Here is a 20,580-nt window from a genome sequence, read left to right as displayed (position 1 = left end):
ACTCCTACGATTTCCCTCAGCTGAAGGAAATCGTCTTATCCTTGTCTTATCAATATACCCAAGTACTTCCTTATATCTATTAAATACCCAAGTACTTCCTTACATCTATTAAATACCCAAGTACTTCCTTACATCTATTAAATACCCAAGTACTTCCTTATATCTATTAAATACCCAAGTACTTCCTTATATCTATTAACTGCCCAAGTACTTCCTTATATCTATTAAATACCCAAGTACTTCCTTATATCTATTAAATACCCAAGTACTTCCTTGTATCTATTAAATACCTGAATATACAGGAAGAAAAGCGAGCACACATAATGAGCAAGAACAGAATGAGAGAGAGAGAGAGAGAGAGAGAGAGAGAGAGAGAGAGAGAGAGAGAGAGACGGACAGACAGACAGACAGACAGACAGGCGAAGAGAGAGAGAGAGAGAGAGTGTGTTCCCACAGTGATAACAGTTCTTCACGATATCTCTCTTCTTGCACAAGCGTCACCTTCCTTATCAATATACGTAGATTATTATTATTATTATTATTATAATTATTATTATTATATCACAGACGTTTTTATTTTCGATTTTGTGAGATTTTGGTGTTGATTGAGGGGGGTGGCCACTGGGAGCCACCCAACCTAACCTAACCCAACCTGACCTTGCTATTCCGGTGTCTCTCAGTGGGGTTAGAGGGAGACAGACAGACACAGACAGGCAGACAGAGAAACTGACATACAAGCAGACGGATAGATAGGTAGATAGACTGACAGATGGATTGACAGATAAATAGACAGGCAGGCAGAGGAACAGACATACAAGCAGACGGACAGATAGATAGATAGACTGATAGATGGATTGACAGATAAACAGACAGGAAGACAGACATAAAGAGACACTGCTGGGGAAGACAGACACACAAACAGACATACAGGCAAATAGATAGACAGATAGATGGACAGATTGAGAAATAGATGGATAGATAAAGACAGACAGACAGACAGACAGACAGCAAGACAGACAGAGACACAGCTGGACAGAGACAGACAGAGAGAGACAGACAGACAGAAGGTTAATGCTATCGAGAAACAAGCGATAAGGAGTAACTATGCGCTTCAGGTGGCCCAGGTCACACACACACACACACACACACACACACACACACACACACACACACACACACACACACACACACACACACACACACACACACACACACACACACACACACACACACACACAACTAGATAATAATATGATTTGGCAGTTCTGAAAGCTCACTCATTTTGGTTCCCGGGTGGATTTTTTTACACATATTGCATCTTTATACAGACATATAGATAGATAGATAGATAGACAGACAGATAGATAGATAGACAGAGACAGGCAGAGAAATGGGTGAATGGATAGACAAATTTCAGGGATTTTCCAGTGACAAATAAAGTTTTCTGACACTTCGCATTAAAAAAAAAAAAAATACAGAGATCCTTTTGAACCCTTAGATCTTGGGGCACTTCCTCATGACTAGGGAAATTATCTGGTACCAGTCAGAGTGATACAGACTGGTGCTAGTATGAATAAAGAGTGAAGCAGAGTGACGTTAGCATGAACAGACCTGTAGTACACACTGGCTGAAGAGAAAACTGAAGTAGTGTAGTTCATCAAATATTCATCGTGAAATTCAGACACGTAGCTGCTTGAGAGAAGAACATGATGTGAACGTGTTTGGTTGGTGATAGAAAACCCTACCCAGCAAAGCACCAAGATGTCCCAAGGAACTCAAGGTGTCCCCAGCAACTCAAGGTGTCCCCAGCAACTCAAGGTGTCCCCAGCTACTCAAGGTGTCCCCGGGTACTCAAGATGTCCCTAGCTACTCAAGGTGTCCCCATCTACTTCAAAAATATACCTAGCTACTCAAAAGCCTCCCTAACACCTCAAACCTACCCTTAACTACTCAAAATGGCCTCTAACTACTCGAAAAATCCCTAACTATCTCTCTAACTACCCCGCCAGACGACCTTTGCCACACAGCTGTTACTTTCCATCGTGTATCCTTGGTGCTGAGAGCTGGCGGGGGCGACGTGATAGGCAACAGGGCTACTTACTGCCGGGTTGCTACCAGACGCCCCGCCACGCACAGGCTCCACACGGCACCCCCTACGCTGCCTGGGTGTCGTGTGCAGAGGGGCAGTGATTAGATGTTGCGATGGGACGTCTGAGAATTGATGTTTTGATCCCGGTATAGTTCGCTAGACACGCACACGCTCCACACGGCACCCCCTACGCTGCCTGGGTGTCGTGTGCAGGGGGGCAATGACTTGATGTTGCGATGGGCCGTCTGAGAATTGATGTTTTGATCCCCCCCCTACAGTTCGAAACAATTATAACTGCTGGTTTGGGTGGACAGGAAACGTTGGATGATTTGATTCTGTTAGTTTTCGAAATTATAATTGATGTTGTGAGTGATATGAGAATATTTGATGTTTTCTTATGCTGTTAAAGTACATCAAAATAATAACTGCTGTTGTCGGTGGTCAGAAAACACTTGATGATCTAACTCGATTACAGTAACTTAAAATTTCTCTCTCTATGTAAAAATGTTCACACTATGCGTATTGTACTATAAATAGAGAGAGAGAGAGAGAGAGAGAGAGAGAGAGAGAGAGAGAGAGAGAGAGAGAGAGAGATTAAACGAAACTATAGGTCTTTCACCTTAACTTGGCCCAGATTTATGTCTTTTTGTAGCTTATTTCCCAAACCTGAGTGTAAAAAAAAAAAAAAATACTACCGGTACGGCTCTACATCCTTTCTATGGCACTTCTTTGTGACTAGGATCCTATTCTAGTGTTAATCTCTTACTGCACCTCAGCATTCAGGATGAAGAGATGGCAATTTTGGGCCAAGTTAAGATAAGGTGGGTTTAGAAGCAAAATGGACATAAAGCAGACTTAAAAATAAATATGCAGTGTATCAGAGTGGCATACGGAGATGGAGCGAGAGGAAGAGGCAATTAAAGTTATAAAAATCGAGAAAATGAAAGAGGTAGGGAGAGGTCTTGATCCTGATGGAGTGCATGATGTTGATGATGATGATGATGATAGGGATGATGATGAAGGTGAAGATAAAGATGGGGATAATAATGACGATGAGGAGATGATGATGATGATGGTGGTGATGGTGATGAATTAATTAGTACTTATTTAGACCATATATCTATCTACTGACTGACGCTGCATTCTGTGAGGGGTGGCCTCGACCAAAAAAAAAAAAATCCAGACACTTTTATCCCTACTCAGAAGCAACCCTTGTTTCTTATCTCGCCATATTGTTTTCCGTCTCTCTCTCTCTCTCTCTCTCTCTCTCTCTCTCTTCTTCCCTGTCATCTGTTTCACTCTCATACACTCTCCCAGTCAGTCTCTAACTCATGCAGTCTCCTAGTTAGACTCTCACTCTCACACGCTCTCCTTGTCAGTCTCCCACTCTCACACGTCCTCCTTGTCAGTCTCTCATTCACACGCCCTCCTAGTCAGACTCTTGCACACTCTCCTAGTCAGTCTCTCACTCGCACGCTCTCCTTTCATCGCTTGTTTCATATATTAGTAAAAAAATAATCAGGTGCTGTGTTCCTCCTATCGGTCTTCATTTTATCTCTCTCTCTCTCTCTCTCTCTCTCTCTCTCTCTCTCTCTCTCTCTTTCACACCAAAACATGAAAAGAAGATAATACAACTGTGAGATTATTTGACACAGTAAGAGAAAAATAACCACTAATTCCATTCACTTCTTGGCAGATTTTCTTTCTAACCCCAAACCCAGGCATAAAGTAATAAGACAAAGTTAACAAAAACATGTAATTAGGTGTAAAAACAAGAAAGCCTAACAAACACAAAAATGAATTAGTAATAAAAGTGGCCATGAGGGAAAAAGAATATTCTACTTTGGCAACTCTTGATATGGATATTAATACGATGTTTAAATACGAGGCTTATTATTCCATTCCGGACAAAGACAAACTTATTTTTGGGGGGCAGCTGAGAGTGAGTCATAGGAGCCTGAGAGTGTTAATTTCTCTAGATTTCAATAAAGCTGTAAATCCGCATCGTTTGTTTTATTCTTGCAATCACCTGGCGATTTTAGTCAGCGTAGTGAAACGATTTTAAACACTATCATGTCTTGCTACAACTTTTCCAGTTTCCATTACGCCCTTCGATACGATTTTCCATCATTTATTTATTCATTTATTTATTTATTTAAGTATTTATTTATTGGTGTCAAACGATTTCACCCTTTGGCTCCAGTGATCTTACAAGAAATGAATAAAATCGTTTGTTATAAGCTGGAATGAAATAGGAAGGTTTTTTTTTTTTCTAATCATGGGGTTAATTTTTATTCTCTCTCTCTCTCTCTCTCTCTCTCTCTCTCTCTCTCTCTCTCTCTCTCTCTCTCTCTCTGTCCTTTTAGGGGAGGTCCTTAATATCTCTCCAGTGGCTAAATCGTCAGACGTTACCCGAAATATGATGCAATATAGATAATTCGCAGCCAGTGAGTTAATTCGCCTAAAGGAAGTCTCTTGTGTTCTAGTACCGTAGTAAAGAACAGCAGTAAGAGCAGCTGCAACCCTAGGCCCAAATGAACGTGAACCCTGTGGACTGGAGGCTGAAGTTACCCGGTTCTTACAGTGCACCATCCTTCTTTCGGGAGATAGGGGGTAATACTGAGGGACGTGTGTATAACCAGGTAGAGGCGCCGAGTAGTCATATCAATGCCACCACGTGAAGGCGTCATCCATCATTATTCTTTCGGGAGATAGAGGTAATACTGAGAGACGTTTGTATAGCCAGGTAGAGCCGCCGAGCAGTTATACGAGTATCTGTGCCACTACGTGCAGGCGTCCCTCTCTCCAGCCCCTCTCCCTGCCTAGAACTGATGAGGTTAGAAATAGACTCCACAAACCCCTTCAGTTCAACCCAGTATTCCTTCCCTGCTAAAGCCAGACGATTCTTTAAAGCTGAGAATTAGGTCTGCAGTCACAATGGCACAGGAGACTTCGCAACACCTCTTCCTTAGCTATTTATTTTGCATCGTTCACTCTAACAATCCCTTATTTGTCCTCGTTTTAATACAGACGTTGGATCAATAACACAGAAGAGGATACTATGGTGTAACATGAGGAGGGACAGCAATATCTATTTATCTGTCTATCTGTCTGTCTGTCTATCTATCTATTAATTTATTTAGATCTCCCAGGCACCAGACGATGTTTGTTCATCATAGAGAGAACATGTAGTTATTAATTCACCTCCTCAGTACGGTGGTATATTTTCTGCTTACTTCTTGCTATCCAGGAGTGTTCAATCGTTTAAACATTTAAACGTTTAAAATGGTTTTTCAGAAAGTTTGATTGATTGGAAAATGATTAAAATGGTACGGTGAAAAAGTCTGATTAAACCGGTATTCGATTCTGGAAGTTTGAAATTTTCATCAGTTTTTAAGCTTTTTGCTTTGTGTGTGTGTGTGTGTGTGTGTGTGTGTGTGTGTGTGTGTGTGTGTGTGTGTGTGTGTGTGTGTGTGTGTGTGTGTGTGTGTGTGTGTGTGTGTGTGTGTGTGTGTGTGTGTGTGTGTGTGTGTGTGTGTGTGTGTGTGTGTGTGTGTGTGTGTGTGTGTGTGTGTGTGTGTGTGTGTGTGTGTGTGTGTGTGTGTGTGTGTGTGTGTGTGTGTGTGTGTGTGTGTGTGTGTGTGTGTGTGTGTGTGTGTGTGTGTGTGTGTGTGTGTGTGCGCGCCGCGGCCGTGCATGTGCGTGCATGTGTGTGTGCGTTTTTAATGAAGCATGTGAATTTCACGGTGTGGCAAAGGAGTGTAAATAATGCGAGCATGATAAAGTGTAAGAAAATATTTATACACTAAAATATGGCATTTTATATCCTCTATTCCATACAGTTCAAAAGTTTGGTTAAGTTTTAAAAAAAAGTTTAAAAGGGTACAACAATATAGTTTGAAAATACAATTAAACTTTGATTAATAGGGTGCTTGAAAAGGTTTGAATGAAAAAGTTTAAAATGGGTCGGAAAAAACGATTGAACATTACTCTTGCTATCACCAAATATATTCTTTTCAAATCCCTGAGCACGGGAATGTCTTTTTCATATTATTCCCGCCAGACGATTTTACTCAGCTAGGGATAGGCTTTTCGAACTGGAGGGGCTAGATAATTATGGTTTTGACCTCTTTTGACCCAGTGTGCCAAATGTGGGTCAGATTTGGCCATTTCTAAAAGTAAATAAAGGAGGGAACCTGTGAACTTCGCGAATATTAGCCGATAGGGGGAGGGCGGTCACCTCAATACCCGCCCACCCAAAGCTCGCACACAGTAACCTCGATGCAAAAGCTCTTGATAAACTCCAGTATGAGAAGCTTTTACGAGTAGCAGCAAAAGACAAAAGGAAGGAAAAAAAGGGGGGGAAAAGACACTCGGAAGGAAAAAGTTACGGTTTGCAGAAGGGGATGTTCTTGTGGACTTACTAGGTCTCTGGCACACCTTCATTACAGGTATTTATTTTCCATATTTTGGGGTATGAGGGGTGCCTCCACTCACTCGATGTAGTGATATCTTCAGGGGTTCTATATCAAGCGACAAGGCAAATGGCACCCTGTATTCCACGAAACCATTTACTACGTCGGGTGGTAATCATAGCCAAATGACGCTTGACGGTCCAGTGGGTTAAGGCATTCCAACCAGGTGAGGCACGTAAGGTTTGTCATCCAAGAGATAGTGGGGATTTAGTGCTCAAATTATGCCACTCAAGAGCGGGGGAGATTGGTCAGTTGGTCACCCTAATCTTAAATATTAGGACTAAATAGCCTTTCCTTGCACCCTTACACTCCTGGTGGAACAAAAAGGAATTACTTAACAGATAGATAAATAGACTTTGTGGATTCCACTTGTACATTGTCTTTTATGTTCCTTATAGCTTTTTAACATAGACAGACTTTTTGAATGTTTTGAAATGGAGATTCTTAGTGTGTCCTCCTCCTCTTTTATATTTTTTCATGTATGTAGCCAAATTAACGTGTGGGTGAGAGACTTGGGTATGGCATGAGTGTGACGTTAAGAGTAAGAGAAGTGGTGATAGATGTTCCCTCAGCTTACACCCTTAAAACAGCAAAGATTTATTTATTTATCTATCTATTTATTTATCTATTTTGAGGCTACTGGTATCCTCGCCTCTTGAACAGATTATTAAAGCTTGTATCTAAACCCTCCACTTCGAAAAATCTTGCCAAAAAATTAAGAAAGAAAAATACAAAGAAATTAGAAAAAGAAAAAGAATCAGAAAAAGTGGTGAGAAAAACATGAATATAAAAAAGGCAAAAAGACAAAAAAAAATTAAATCGTCTGTCGGCAACCAGAATTAAATAATAAAATCACCACGAGCATCTGTAGCTTTGTCTGTAAATATTAGGTCTCTGTTGCACGTTCGACCCCTTCCTGTCGGGTAGAGTGTCAGCCAGAATTAACTCTTTTCCATGCTGGCGAAGTACGAGCGGAAGGGGTGTCTATAGGAGGGGTGATGCATGTGAAAGTGTGTGTGTGTGTGTGTGTGTGTGTGTGTAGTAAACAGGTTAATAGATTAATTTATGTCTGCAGAACTCTCTCATTTTCATAACCACTGGACTCTAAATATGCAATCTTTTTTAATGATGGTACAAATCTTTTTATAAGCACGTTTCACACACACACACACACACACACACACACACACACACACACACACACACACACACACACACACACACACACACACACACACACACACACACACACACACACACACACACACACACACACACACACACACACACACACACACACACACACACACACACACACACACACACACACACACACACACACACACACACACACACACACACACACACACACACACACACACACACACACACACACACACACACACACACACACACACACACACACACACACACACACACACACACACACACACACACACACACACACACACACACACACACACACACACACACACACACACACACACACACACACACACACACACACACACACACACACACACACACACACACACACACACACACACACACACACACACACACACACACACACACACACACACACACACACACACACACACACACACACACACACACACACACACACACACACACACACACACACACACACACACACACACACACACACACACACACACACACACACACACACACACACACACACACACACACACACACACACACACACACACACACACACACACACACACACACACACACACACACACACACACACACACACACACACACACACACACACACACACACACACACACACACACACACACACACACACACACACACACACACACACACACACACACACACACACACACACACACACACACACACACACACACACACACACACACACACACACACACACACACACACACACACACACACACACACACACACACACACACACACACACACACACACACACACACACACACACACACACACACACACACACACACACACACACACACACACACACACACACACACACACACACACACACACACACACTCTCTCTCTCTCTCTCTCTTGCACCCTGAGATTCCCACCTTACATTTTCCCAACCTGATGCAATTTACCCATGCCAGAAACGTGACTACATGACGAGGCCTTATCGAGAGGACTGTGGTGCCTGTGTGTATATATATAGGACAGGGACATGGGCCTTCAGCAGAGCACTCCCTCATAGCAAACCAAGCAAACATGTCTCTCCTAACACATCTTATCCTGGCTGCTTTTGTGGCCTCTGCTGGTAGGTGATTATGGTCGAATTTTAATCTAATAACAGGTTGACGTCCCCCTTAGCTTATTTTGCCACCACATGTTTAAATTAGGCTTAGCAAAGGCCTCTCATGGTGAAGGCGTAAATCATTGCCATACCTAACCCCTGCAGTTTGAAAGGTATATCTTAAGGTGAAGAAAATCGTCTGACAGAAAATTTAGAAGATGTCTCCAGGTTCAATGAATTATTTCATTTTAGTTTGCAAGAACTTTTTAAACGTATAAGAACTGTTCTTTCGACAGCAATTTTGTAATGAACAACACCTTTTGTAAACTTTTCAGATAGTATAATGATGCCTCATTTAGCCTACTATCAACTTCGTAAATGGAGTAGAATATCTTTGTCAAACAGGTTACTTTCTATCAGGCAGCAAGGTTTCTTTGGTCCACTCTTCATTAATAGCGTTACCTATTTATCATCATCATGACTCACTGACGCCTTGAAAGACAAATAATGGCATACCGTAATAATATTCTTAATTAAGAGCTGTTAGGTATATCTACTAGACAAAGGGAAAACTTTACCTGTTCACTATCCCGTCAGTGGTACGATACATCTTTTGCTGGTATGGGTTACAACATTCCTTGTTAAAAAAAAAAAAAAAATAACAGATTACATTTCGTTTATCAATAAGTTCCCAATAAATATAGCTTTCTATGTCCACAACTTTTCACTGAATCATAGCTTTTTTTTTTATTTATTTATTTATTTATTTTTTTGGCCAATTTGTCACTAACTTTTTGGCAATACATTCCAGTACATTATGATACTACTGTACTTTAAATAACACCTTGTCCGTGATTCATATTTCTTTCCACAAAAAGTTTGCAAATCTGTGATTATACTTTCACTGATTGTGCATACTTTCTGTATAGGTACACGTAACAGTACTTCTTTTATGACTGCTTTACACCTTTTGCTGACGAGAATTTCTTTCTAAATGGTAACTGCTGTTTTGGGTATATTTTCTTGATTGTGCTCTTCCCAGATGGGTCAAAATACAGTCTTTATTATCATTCCCACAGCCGCCCAATGCACAGCCCCTTTCTTCGAGTCAGGGGGCGCATGCTTTACTGTAATTGACATGCCTGGTGTGAACATGACCTGGGCTGAGTGCCGGGGGTACTGCCAGGACATGACATCAGCCGACGAAACTGTTGATATCGCTACTTTTGATGACGCTGAACACCTGGAGGCCTTCTCTACCACATGGCTCGATGTTGGTATGTTGGGTGATTTTAATGCACTATGTAGTAAATACTGTCCATCATGTGAGTAACTGTGACAATGAGCTTTGGCAAATGTGAATTCAATAGAGGAAAAGCTAGATAATGCCACATTTGACAACACTTAGCTCTCTCTACCACGTCGCTTGATGTCAGTAGGGTATGAAATTTCAAAAGGAGTTATAGTGGATACTGAGGGGTTAAGTGAAGTCACAAGGATGCATACTGAAGACGTGAATATAAGTAGACAATCACATGAAATATGGAAATGGAAGCCTTCACCACCTGATACTGTTTGGCATTAGTGGATCAGATGATTTTAATGAGCTATATGTGGGAATTACGTGAATATTTAACTTGTTATGTATTGGATAACTAGGAATTACGTGAATATAATTGGGTACTTCATAATACTGAGCATAAAGTTGATTTAATATGGGTCACTACATATTCCCCCATTCAGCAACAAAGATCACCTTGAAGCTATTGCCAACCACATAGATAGACATTGATGCAACTGATATTCATGGAACTGGATGGGCACTGTGGGATATTTGTGAGTTACGTGGATTGCATAGTGGCTACTCGTGCCACTTGAATATAAAAGGGAAATTTATATGAATAAATAGGTTAATAGCAGTTTTCTTGTGTTTTGGTGGCCTAGGGATGCTTGACAGGGTAATGATGATATGGTAATTGTAAGTTTGAATCCCCAAGAAGCAGGGTAAGCTTTTTAATCATATATTGTCACTCGGGTCACAGATCAATCACCTGTCCTTTAACTGTTGTGAACCTGGATGATAGTAAAATTTCCTTTATGCTAGCCAAACCCTCTAACGTGTCCCTCTACAAACAGGGGCAACATTCGAAGCCCACCCCTACATGTGGATTGGAGTAGAGAAAGTTGATGGAAACTGGGAACAAACAAATGGCCAGGCCCTCTCCCTGCAGTCCAACATGTGGGAACCAGGCCACCCTCACGAAATGGGTGAGTATGCCTTCCTCAACGACATTACCATGTCCACTGGCGTCGAGTCCTACGGCCGCCTCTACATCCACTGTTCCATGGGCGTCTATGAGCACCACAGCCGCTGCCTTTGTCGGGCTAGTTAACTAAAACTCCAAATGCGAGGTCTGATAGGGATTTTTTTTTTTTTTTTTTATCAATAAAGGGTTCCTGAGATTTTTATGGTGTTTTTATTACTAGAGGATGCTTTGTCACTTTCTCAACTAGTGTTAACTTCTTCGTTCACCTTTAAATCCACTGTCTCATGCGGGTCTTTATGCATCACAGTCACTGCCTTTGTCAGATCTTAACAACTACTCCACATCTGAGTTATACTGAGGACTGTACAGCCTTATTAGGCTTCTGCTGTTTTATTGTTATTTGTCTCTACATCCACCTCTCCATGGACATCTTTGGGCAGCTACTGTCCTTGTCAGATCGATAACTGAAACTCCGAATTTGAGGACTACAAGGGATTGTTGAACCATAAAGGGCTTTTGAGATTATAGTGGTGTTTGCCTTTGCATCCAGTGCTCCGAAGGGCTATTGTGAACATTATAGTCACTGTCTTTGGCGGACCTCTAACCCTTTGGGTGCGAATTACCCTTTTTTTTTTTCCCAGCCAACGAAAAATTTTACTGCACTCAAAAGAAACCCAGGGTACCAGGATGATCAAAAACTGCCACGATTAACACATTCGACAAGAATAAATGGCTTCATATTTCATTTCAGCTTGACCATAGATGCCTTTTTTCAGCTCACTGAAACCTACCACAGTTTAGGAATTAACTAAAACTGGATGTGAGGTCTATAGGAAACGTTTGAGCAATAAAGGACTTCTGAAGTTCTACAGGCTGTTTTGGTATCATGATATGTCATGTAAAAGTTAATCCCCTCACCACCAGGTTGGTTCTTCCCTGTTCTGAACAAAATTGCTTACCGGCAGCAAATGTAAGTAGAAAATTCTTCGTCAATGAAGTAGAGTTAATGGAACTTGTTCGTTCAGTCAAAAAGGTAGTTCTCGAACTGAATAAAATCGTCTGGGTTAAACCAGACTGAGATATTAATGGCACCATCACACTAAAGAGGCAAAGTTTGAGATTTGGTCAGTATTTCCTTCACACTTCATGGGCTTTGAAATCTATCTATCTATATACCTAGGCTGCTTTCCCCATAGAAAAGGGGGTAGCCGAGACAGGACGACACACTCCCAATTTACTCATCCACACACACACGTTCATTAGTATCTTAGCCCCAAGGGATGAAGGGACAGATCCTCAACGCACCACACTGCACGAGGGTCAACTGCGTAGTGCAATCAGCTACATCTGCAGCAGGGCCCGGCAGCAGAGCTGATTTACCCCTGCCACACCATAATGGACGCATCCCCTTACTAATGAAACAGGATTTTAAATCAATGAATGAATGAAACGAAGTACAGTGAGTTGCTGTGAGCACAGTGAAAGAATGTACGTATAATCTGGAGGTGCCAAATCTTTGGAAATAAGCAGGGGAAAAAAGCTGTCATTGTAGGGAGTGAATAACTAGTTTGGAATTTGTGTTCATTATCTGGAATGTTAAAAGCAACCAAGTATTGACCAGTTTAATAGCTATAATATACAGCGCCCCAGATTTAACTCTTATATACAACACTCGTGTGTACCTTAAGTATTACAATATCTTCTTAAATACATTTGTACATAAGAAATAAAATATGAAAGTAAAATATAAGCTTAGGATATGCAAAACTAAAGATTATTTCTAAACTTTCGACAGATATGTGACCACAAACAATACTGTGAACTGCACCAAAACTTAATACTTTTCAAATAATATCAACCAGCAAATTAGTCAAGAGATGAACGAGGAATGAAGAAAATGAACAGTCAGAAGTGGCAAGTTTTCAGACTTTTAAGGAACGTAAATCTAGGCTCAATTAACCTACTTTCGAAATTAACCATGGTGCATTATCCAAAACAAGAGAAATTGAGGTATTTAGCTACGCGTATTTGGTTATGTGGTAAACCCGAGACCTATGGTAGTAGCAATATCTTTAACAAAAAAACAATGATGATGATGATGATGATGATATTAACACTAAAGAGAAATATACATGGACTCTGTAATCCTCCGGTAAAACTGTGCAACATAGTAAGAAATAAACGCACACTCAAGCTACTAAAATGAAACATCAAAACTATAAAACTGCGTGAATACACTACAAAAATCCACGGCCATGCAATCAGTTTAAAAATGCAAACCAATTTTCAAAGCATATATAAAACAAAAGATGATGAAAATTTACTAAGATAAATATATTAAAAGCAGTATATGAATCAATGATGAAAATAAACTAAAATCTATATTTAAACTAAGAAAAATGCTGCTATATTAGGCTAATAATAACACATCAGCTTAAGAATGTAAGTACACTAAAATTAATGAAAAATATGCAAATCAACTTTAAAAGGCCAAAATGGTAGAAAATGCAGTTAAATTAAAGCTTCAGAGAGATGAACTGGTTGGGTGAGAAACTGAAAAATGAAAAACTTAGAAAAAAGGCAAAATTAAAGAGGCCTCAATCTTGAAGCATGAGATCGTACGTTATTCTGAAGGTAAGGAGGATGTCAAGAGGTCAGCCAATCACATAATGGCCAAAGCTGAAAAAGCCATGAATCGGTGAGCTGGCTACCTAGATAATAATTTAAAGAAAAAAAAAAAGTGGGCAATCAGAATGTGTAAGTTCCCTTGAGTTTGAATGAATGTTCGTTTCAAATTAGTTTTAAGGTACACAACACTGTACTTAGGAGACCTTCCAAATGCACAATAACCAAAATTATTCAATGGATGTAGGTGGATGGCAACTCAAAGACAAGTAAGTAAAGGTTCATTGTGTCTCAAGTCTGAATGCAAATATGTTTCAAGTTTAAGATACACAGAACTTTTGAGGGTCCAGCAAAACGTTAGTAACCTGGATTCAACAACGCAGAGATTCTAAGGAACCTACCAAATGCCTGATATCTAATGTCAGACAAAGAAATTACGAGAGGAAAAAGGGCAGCTTCAGTGCTCAAGATCTCTGACGTCTAGATGCACTTTCCTAAATCTACAGTAGACGTAAGTTAGTCTCAGGTCAGTGTTACGAGACACAAGACTGGCTAAATGGCTAATCGCAAAGGTTCAACAAAATGATGCGTCAGTGGGATGGGTTGCGGGAAACTCAGAAACAGAGCATAATCAAACCTAAAGTTCCCTTAATATGGGATGTAAATAAAATAAAATCAATACTCGAGAGGTGTTGCATATGACATCGATGAACCAACTTCACATGTAACTGCTAAATATCAGCAAAGTGATTATAGGTGGCTGAAACTCAAGAACAGAACAAAAATCAAAGTTTACCCTCTCTAATCAGGACACACTTCAGTTCTGGATGCAGTTTAGACCGAAGTCTGTCTCCAAAGCTTTGGGACTTAAGGACGCATACAAATGCATAAGCACAAAGGTTCAACAAAGCAATGTAGTTGTGGGGTGTGCTCCAGAAGACTCATAGATACAACAGAATCAAGTCCAAGCTTGCTCAGTCCTGAAAACAAGATAGCCTCAAGTTACTTTCAGGTTAGCTTCAAGATATACCAGACTTCAACAGAACTGCCAAGTGAATGATGGCTAGGATCTGAAAGTGCGATGTAGCGGCAGGCCAGGCATCTGGAAACTCAAAAACAGAACAAAATCAGTGTCAAGTTCTTTTAATTCTGGACTAAGTCAGTTTTAAGTTAGTTTTAAAGTTAATTTCAAGATACATTAGTCTTCGATGGATCCATCAAACTCATTATGGCTAAAGCTTGACAAATCAGCAAAAGTGAGATGGGTTACTGGAAACTAAAAAATGGAACAAAATCAGAAATAATGTTCTTTCAATTCTGAGTGCAAGTTAGTCTCAAGTTCATCTCTAGATCTTGGGAACTTCGATGGACCCGCCAAACGCATAATCGCTAAGGTACGACAAAGCGACACAGCAGTAGGCCGGGCCTCTGGAAACTCGGCCCAGCACCTCACAGCCAAGTTGAAGAGCAGGGCGTCCAGGTAGGTTGGAGGCGAGATAGGAGGGTGATGATCGGGAGGACGGAGACCGAGACGCACCACCTGAAGAAGAAATAGAAGGCTTGTTGAAGGGGAATAATAGCTTACAGAAGTGTTGAAAACGATTGATTGGGAAAACTTTTGTGCTTTCTTCTTTGTTTCTGGATCTTACCTCGCTCCATTTTTTTAGGCAGGGATTAGAGTGAGGATTTTAATTATTATGATCACGTAATATAGTGTTCCAAAGTCAATTGGCAGTTTCCTTATAATTATCTAGTCAGATTAATATAAAGTAAATTTAGTATTTTCTCAGAGCAAACTTCTCTGAAAAGGTAAAGTTAATCAGGAATATCTTAATTCACTCTCAGAAGTAAAAAAATTAATCACAAGTAGTTATTCAGCAAAGTTATCCTGCCAGCTACTCACCTGGTAAATAACAACATGCGGGTGTAGGTGTGGGTATGGGCAGGTGCGCGTGAGGAGGTGCCACGTGGTGATACCCAAGGAGAACACATCACTAGCACATCCCCGGCCATCACCACGCAGCACCTCGGGGGCCTGATACACCACTGTACCCACAACCTGCATGGGACAAAAGTAAACGTTATTCCTAGTATCTTATATAGGTATTTATTCTTGGTTACCGGCAAGAGTTTGTAGCGCAAATCTTTTAAAAAACATTACTATTTCCTTGCGGCACTGACTTAGTTGTACAGTTGTGTTTGAGCAAAAAAATAGATCAATACTTCCCCTATAATTCTCTACTGGTTCTCCCACTTTTTTCACCTTAATGGACAACACTAAAAAATAAATAAATAAATAAAATATGCTCCAATGGAAAAAGGATACAAATCTCACTAGTACCGAAAAAAAAAATCACAATGCCATACCGGGTCCTCCTCGTCCCCATGCATGTCCTTACAGCAGCCGAAGTCTCCCAGCTTGAGGCGTCCCTGGTGAGTAAGTAGCGCGTTGGCAGGCTTCACGTCCAGGTGTACTAGCCCGTGGCTGTGTAGGAAGGAGACACCACTAGCCAGCTCGTGCAGGAATCTGGGAGAGAGAGAGACAGGGAGAGAGACAGAGACAGGGTTAGAGATAGAGGTGGGCAAATAATGTTAAAGATAGGGGAAAGCAATGAAGAGAAGGTGCGGAGAGATAGATGGCTTCAGTACTAACAATTCTAAAATCTAATTCCTAGCTTAAACCGCAACCCTTACTCATGGTTTCCACGTTAGTTTCCTCACCTTAGTTTTGTGGTGATGGGGAGAGGCAGAGATACGTCATTGATGAGGGAGAGAAGGGTGAGGGGGGAGCACATCTCACTCACCACCAGCCCCCACCCTGGCCCTCCCTCACCCTCACCCTCACTCTCACCCTCATCATCGGGGCCAGAAAAATCGTCCAGGGGCAGCCGGAATAAAGATGCCACCGTACTCAGGGGCAGAAGTTGGTCCTGAAATTAAGACTGCATTAAAACTCTTCACTTCTACACGTGGTGGTGCTGTGACTCTTGATGGAGCAGCTGCGGCGTCCACTCGGGAGCCAAACTTCCTCATATTTCCATGACACTCGCCGTGGGAAAGACACTGTTCCGACCCTAGTGAGGAGCAAACACAGTGCGGGTTGGTTCCCTACACTGCACCTGTAGGGCGGCCCTGTAGAAGCAGTTGCATACCTGTGGTCGACGGGTCTGTTCGGCCAGGCAGGCTGGGGCTGAGGAACAAGAACAACAGCTCCTAAAAGTAACATCTTGTCCATCTTTAAAAGAATTACAAAAGATTATTACAAAAAATAATGACATGGTTGCAAAATAAATGATAATACTATCAATAAAATCGATCCTAATTAAATCCACTCACCCTGCCTCCCTGCTCAGCGCCCCACTGCACCCTGGCGAAGCGGTGGCAGGGTGGGGCGGGGGTGACGACGGCCAGCAGGGACAACAGGTAGGGGCAGGGGGGTAGGGGCAGGGCCAGGGCTTCTCGGGCGCAGGTGGAGACAGCCCGACGCCCCCGGAGCACCTTCACCGCCACTTTCGTCCCTGAGTGGAGAGAGAAATTGAACCCCGTTAAAAAATCGGTGACTTTTCTTTTAAGCGCTTCCTCACCAGACGATTTTTTTCAGCTTGGGAACGATCTCTAGAGGTGGAAGGGTTAATGAAAACTATCCAAAACCCCTCCAACTCAAAAAGTGTCTCATAATCTACGTGAAACCTTTAGAAGACAAGAAAAAAATACAAAGAAAAAGACAGGTAAGCGGAAAGAAGGGGTTACTTCACGAAATGATGTCCTATTCGCATTTACCATTTACCTATTTGTATGTAGCTGTTTATCCGTATCCCCCATCTATTTATTGATCTATCTACAAGTCTCTCCATTACCCATTTACCTATCCGTCCACCTGTCCATCCATTTATTCATCTATCTATTCATCCACCTCATCTATCCATTCATTGATCCATTCATCTATCCATCCACCTCACCTCTATAGCTGCCAACCTTGACCTTGCCGAACCCCCCTCGTCCTAAGGTGGCTCCCAGGGGCGGCGGTGGACAAGGGAACGGACTGCCTAGCCTCGGGGATGGCCTTGGGGTGCGGTGGGTGGGGCAGGGCCGGAGATTCGAAACAGGGAAAGCGGGTGAGTACCTGTTGATTGGATTAGACAGGTGTAGTACAGCTATGGCAAAAAGTTCTCTCACGCTGTCTCGGAATTGTGTCAAAACCTATGCAAAAAAATAAATATATGAGATTAAAAAATGACAAGAAAAACACACAGCAAGTATTCCCCCAACAACAAGCAACCATCTACTTAAACATGCAGGTCCCTATTTCAGCTTTATGTGATGACAGGCTGGGATCAATGAGACTCGACTCAAAGGTCTAATTTTCGCCCTGGGATTTAAGCTCAAAATTTCCCGGATGTGAACCAAGTGTAATTCCGACTACACCATCACCTCCACTATATATAATTGTAAAGTTTACATCCTAATGGTATATATTTCTGTCATGCTTACCTGAATGTGTGATCTTTAGACGAGGGTGTAAAAACCCCAGCGTGTGGAAAAAAGGACCCTGCAGCAGGTGAGAAGGTGAGGGCGTGCCATGATGCTCGGCGAGGCGGGATAGGGACACTTCTTTTTCTCCTTTCAATAAAATCCTTCCTCCCACCCTCCCACATGCCAGAGTCCCTCCTCCCGCCCTCCCACACATTGGAGACAGAGCTGAGCCTTCTGTGGTAGCCCGAGATGCTATGACTCTTCCTCTTGTGGTGTGTTGGGTGGTGACTGTGGTGATGGCTGTGGTGTACGGACAAACTGTTTAGGCTCGTGATGTGGCCAGAGTCTAAGGCTGCAACCTCTGACGATGGTGGGGCTGACAAAACGAAAAGACAACAGGAGATATCAGGTGAAGCTTGGGAATAGACTGTCCGTTTTGTATACAAGGATAGATGGTTCTTTAATATCTGTAGACTGCGTAGACTGAGTTTTATGCCCATATTTCACAGCAATATTAGTTCCATTTGCTACAAAAAATTTCAGCAATCTCTTACATAACTTTCATGTTTATCAATTCTTTTATCTGAGCCCCACACACTGCGGATGGAAAACGAGCTGATGGCAAAGATAAAGATGGATAAAAAAATACTCCTCCATACTTACTGGTGTCCGCTACATCAAGTGTTATCCTGGGGACCTGCAGCGACCTCTTCCTCTTTACCTTTTCACCTTCCTCATCCTTGTCATGTTCTCTCTTGTGATCAAGGTGAGGTGGGAGGGAGGGTGATCGTTGGAGTGGGAGGGAGAGGGACGAGTTGAGTGGGTGAGAGGTCGAATGTTGGAGTGGGAGGGAGGGGGACGAGTGGTTGGGGGACGAGTGGGAGGGACAGATGCGAGAAGGCGTGAAGGAAAATATCTTAGGTGGCGAGGGAAGCAATTTCTGTAATGATGGAGGGAGATGGGGTTGGGATGGAGGTGAGGGGGAGAGAAAGGGTTGTGGGTGCTGGGGAGGGGAGAGGAAGGGTGGGGGAGGCAGTGGGGAGGAATGGAGAGACTGTGATGGCAACGTCTGTCCTGCACTGGGAGATATTGACGATAGGCCATGGTCGTGGGTTGTGGTGCTGGAAAGAAGCCAAGACACGTCCAGGGAAAATCGCTTCCCTTCAGACCGTGGATGTGTCGGTGGGGTGCCCGGGAGATCATAAGACGCACGGCGGCTGGAGATGGGCCCTGGTTTGCCAGATACGGGGATTGGAGTTAGGGAGAAGCGTTTTGGCTGGAAGGGTAAGGGGAAAGGGGAAGGAGAGGAAGAAGGGGATGGGGAGGGGAATGAAGAGGGAGATGGGGAGGGAGAGGATAAGGGGGTTGGTGAGGGAAAGGAAGAGGGGGATGGAAAAGAGGAGGAAGATGAGGAGGGGTTGTGTATTAAAGAGGAAGAAGACAACTGCTGAGGGGAAGACTGCTGGAAACTTGAAGCGTGAAGGAAGGGGGAAGGGATGGAGGAAGAAAGGGATGGGGAAGGGAGGCGGAAGGCAGGGTGGGGGATGCAGGAGAGGGTGTTGGGGGTGCATGAAGGGGTATTAGGGCCACTGGGAGTACAGGAGGGGGGGTTTGGGGGGTCGGCAGCTCCTACAGACGCCCTCTTAGCAACTTGGTGGGGTGTGCAAGCGGAGATGCGTCGTGCCACCTCACTCATAATGGCGGCTCATCAACTCACCGCCCACATGATTCACTGAGATAAGAAAATGAGAAACAAATAGAACCGTATCTGAACACTGTGATAATAACAGAACACAAGATATTTCACTTTACACATTGAAATAACTAAACACAAACAAGAACAGAACACTAAGGGAACAGCTTTGCTCCAGTCACACACTATCTGAACACTGAAATAAGAAGAGAACACAAGGACATTATTTCACCCAACGTAGCCACACATGAAGTAACATCTGAACACTAGAATGATAACAGAACACGGAAAAGTTACTGTACCCTAAACCTGTATCGTCTTTTAGAACACCGGAACACCAAGACCAAGAAGTTATACCAGAACAAGGAGATGAATTACATACCTGAAAACTATAGTAAATAAAAACATACAAATACTGTACATAACATTAGAACACGGGGTAAACGAAAAAAAAAGATAAAATTATACCAAAGACTAGAAAAGAGAACCATAAGGAATTAGTTCAGAAGAGAGGGTAAGAATGGAACACCAAGGCATTATATTAGAACACTGGCAGAAAGAAACTGTACCAGAACACGTGGAGAAGGAGAAGGATCATGGTACCTGAACACTGGAAAAAAAAATACACAAAAAGAATTATTACAAGA

At 42.3% G+C, this 20,580-nt stretch overlaps 2 protein-coding genes across 2 annotated transcripts; one reads left to right on the top strand and one right to left on the bottom strand.

Annotated features, from left to right (window-relative positions):
* The first annotated feature begins 8,850 nt into the window (after positions 1 to 8,850).
* LOC145415611 (uncharacterized) lies at positions 8,851 to 11,268 on the top strand. The gene is made up of 3 exons (XM_080284835.1): positions 8,851 to 8,899; positions 9,955 to 10,152; positions 11,012 to 11,268. Exons 1-3 carry the CDS (start codon positions 8,851 to 8,853, stop codon positions 11,266 to 11,268), a joined length of 504 nt encoding a protein of 167 aa, XP_080140961.1.
* A 3,793-nt stretch (positions 11,269 to 15,061) lies between these two features.
* LOC145415559 (proto-oncogene serine/threonine-protein kinase mos-like) lies at positions 15,062 to 19,936 on the bottom strand. The gene is made up of 7 exons (XM_080284781.1): positions 19,874 to 19,936; positions 17,727 to 17,967; positions 17,104 to 17,285; positions 16,489 to 16,697; positions 16,135 to 16,294; positions 15,671 to 15,826; positions 15,062 to 15,307 (listed from the first exon to the last, which is right to left on the bottom strand). Exons 1-7 carry the CDS (start codon positions 19,934 to 19,936, stop codon positions 15,062 to 15,064), a joined length of 1,257 nt encoding a protein of 418 aa, XP_080140907.1.
* Between the last annotated feature and the right edge of the window lie 644 nt (positions 19,937 to 20,580).

The sequence above is a fragment of the Coenobita brevimanus genome, chromosome 103 (genome assembly GCF_032717465.1).
Source record: "Coenobita brevimanus isolate Jiangsu-jjx chromosome 103, ASM3271746v2, whole genome shotgun sequence".
Taxonomy (NCBI): Eukaryota; Metazoa; Arthropoda; class Malacostraca; order Decapoda; family Coenobitidae; genus Coenobita; species Coenobita brevimanus.
The sequence above is the reverse complement of the archived record's forward strand: the minus strand, read 5'-3'. Positions and strand labels throughout refer to the sequence as shown.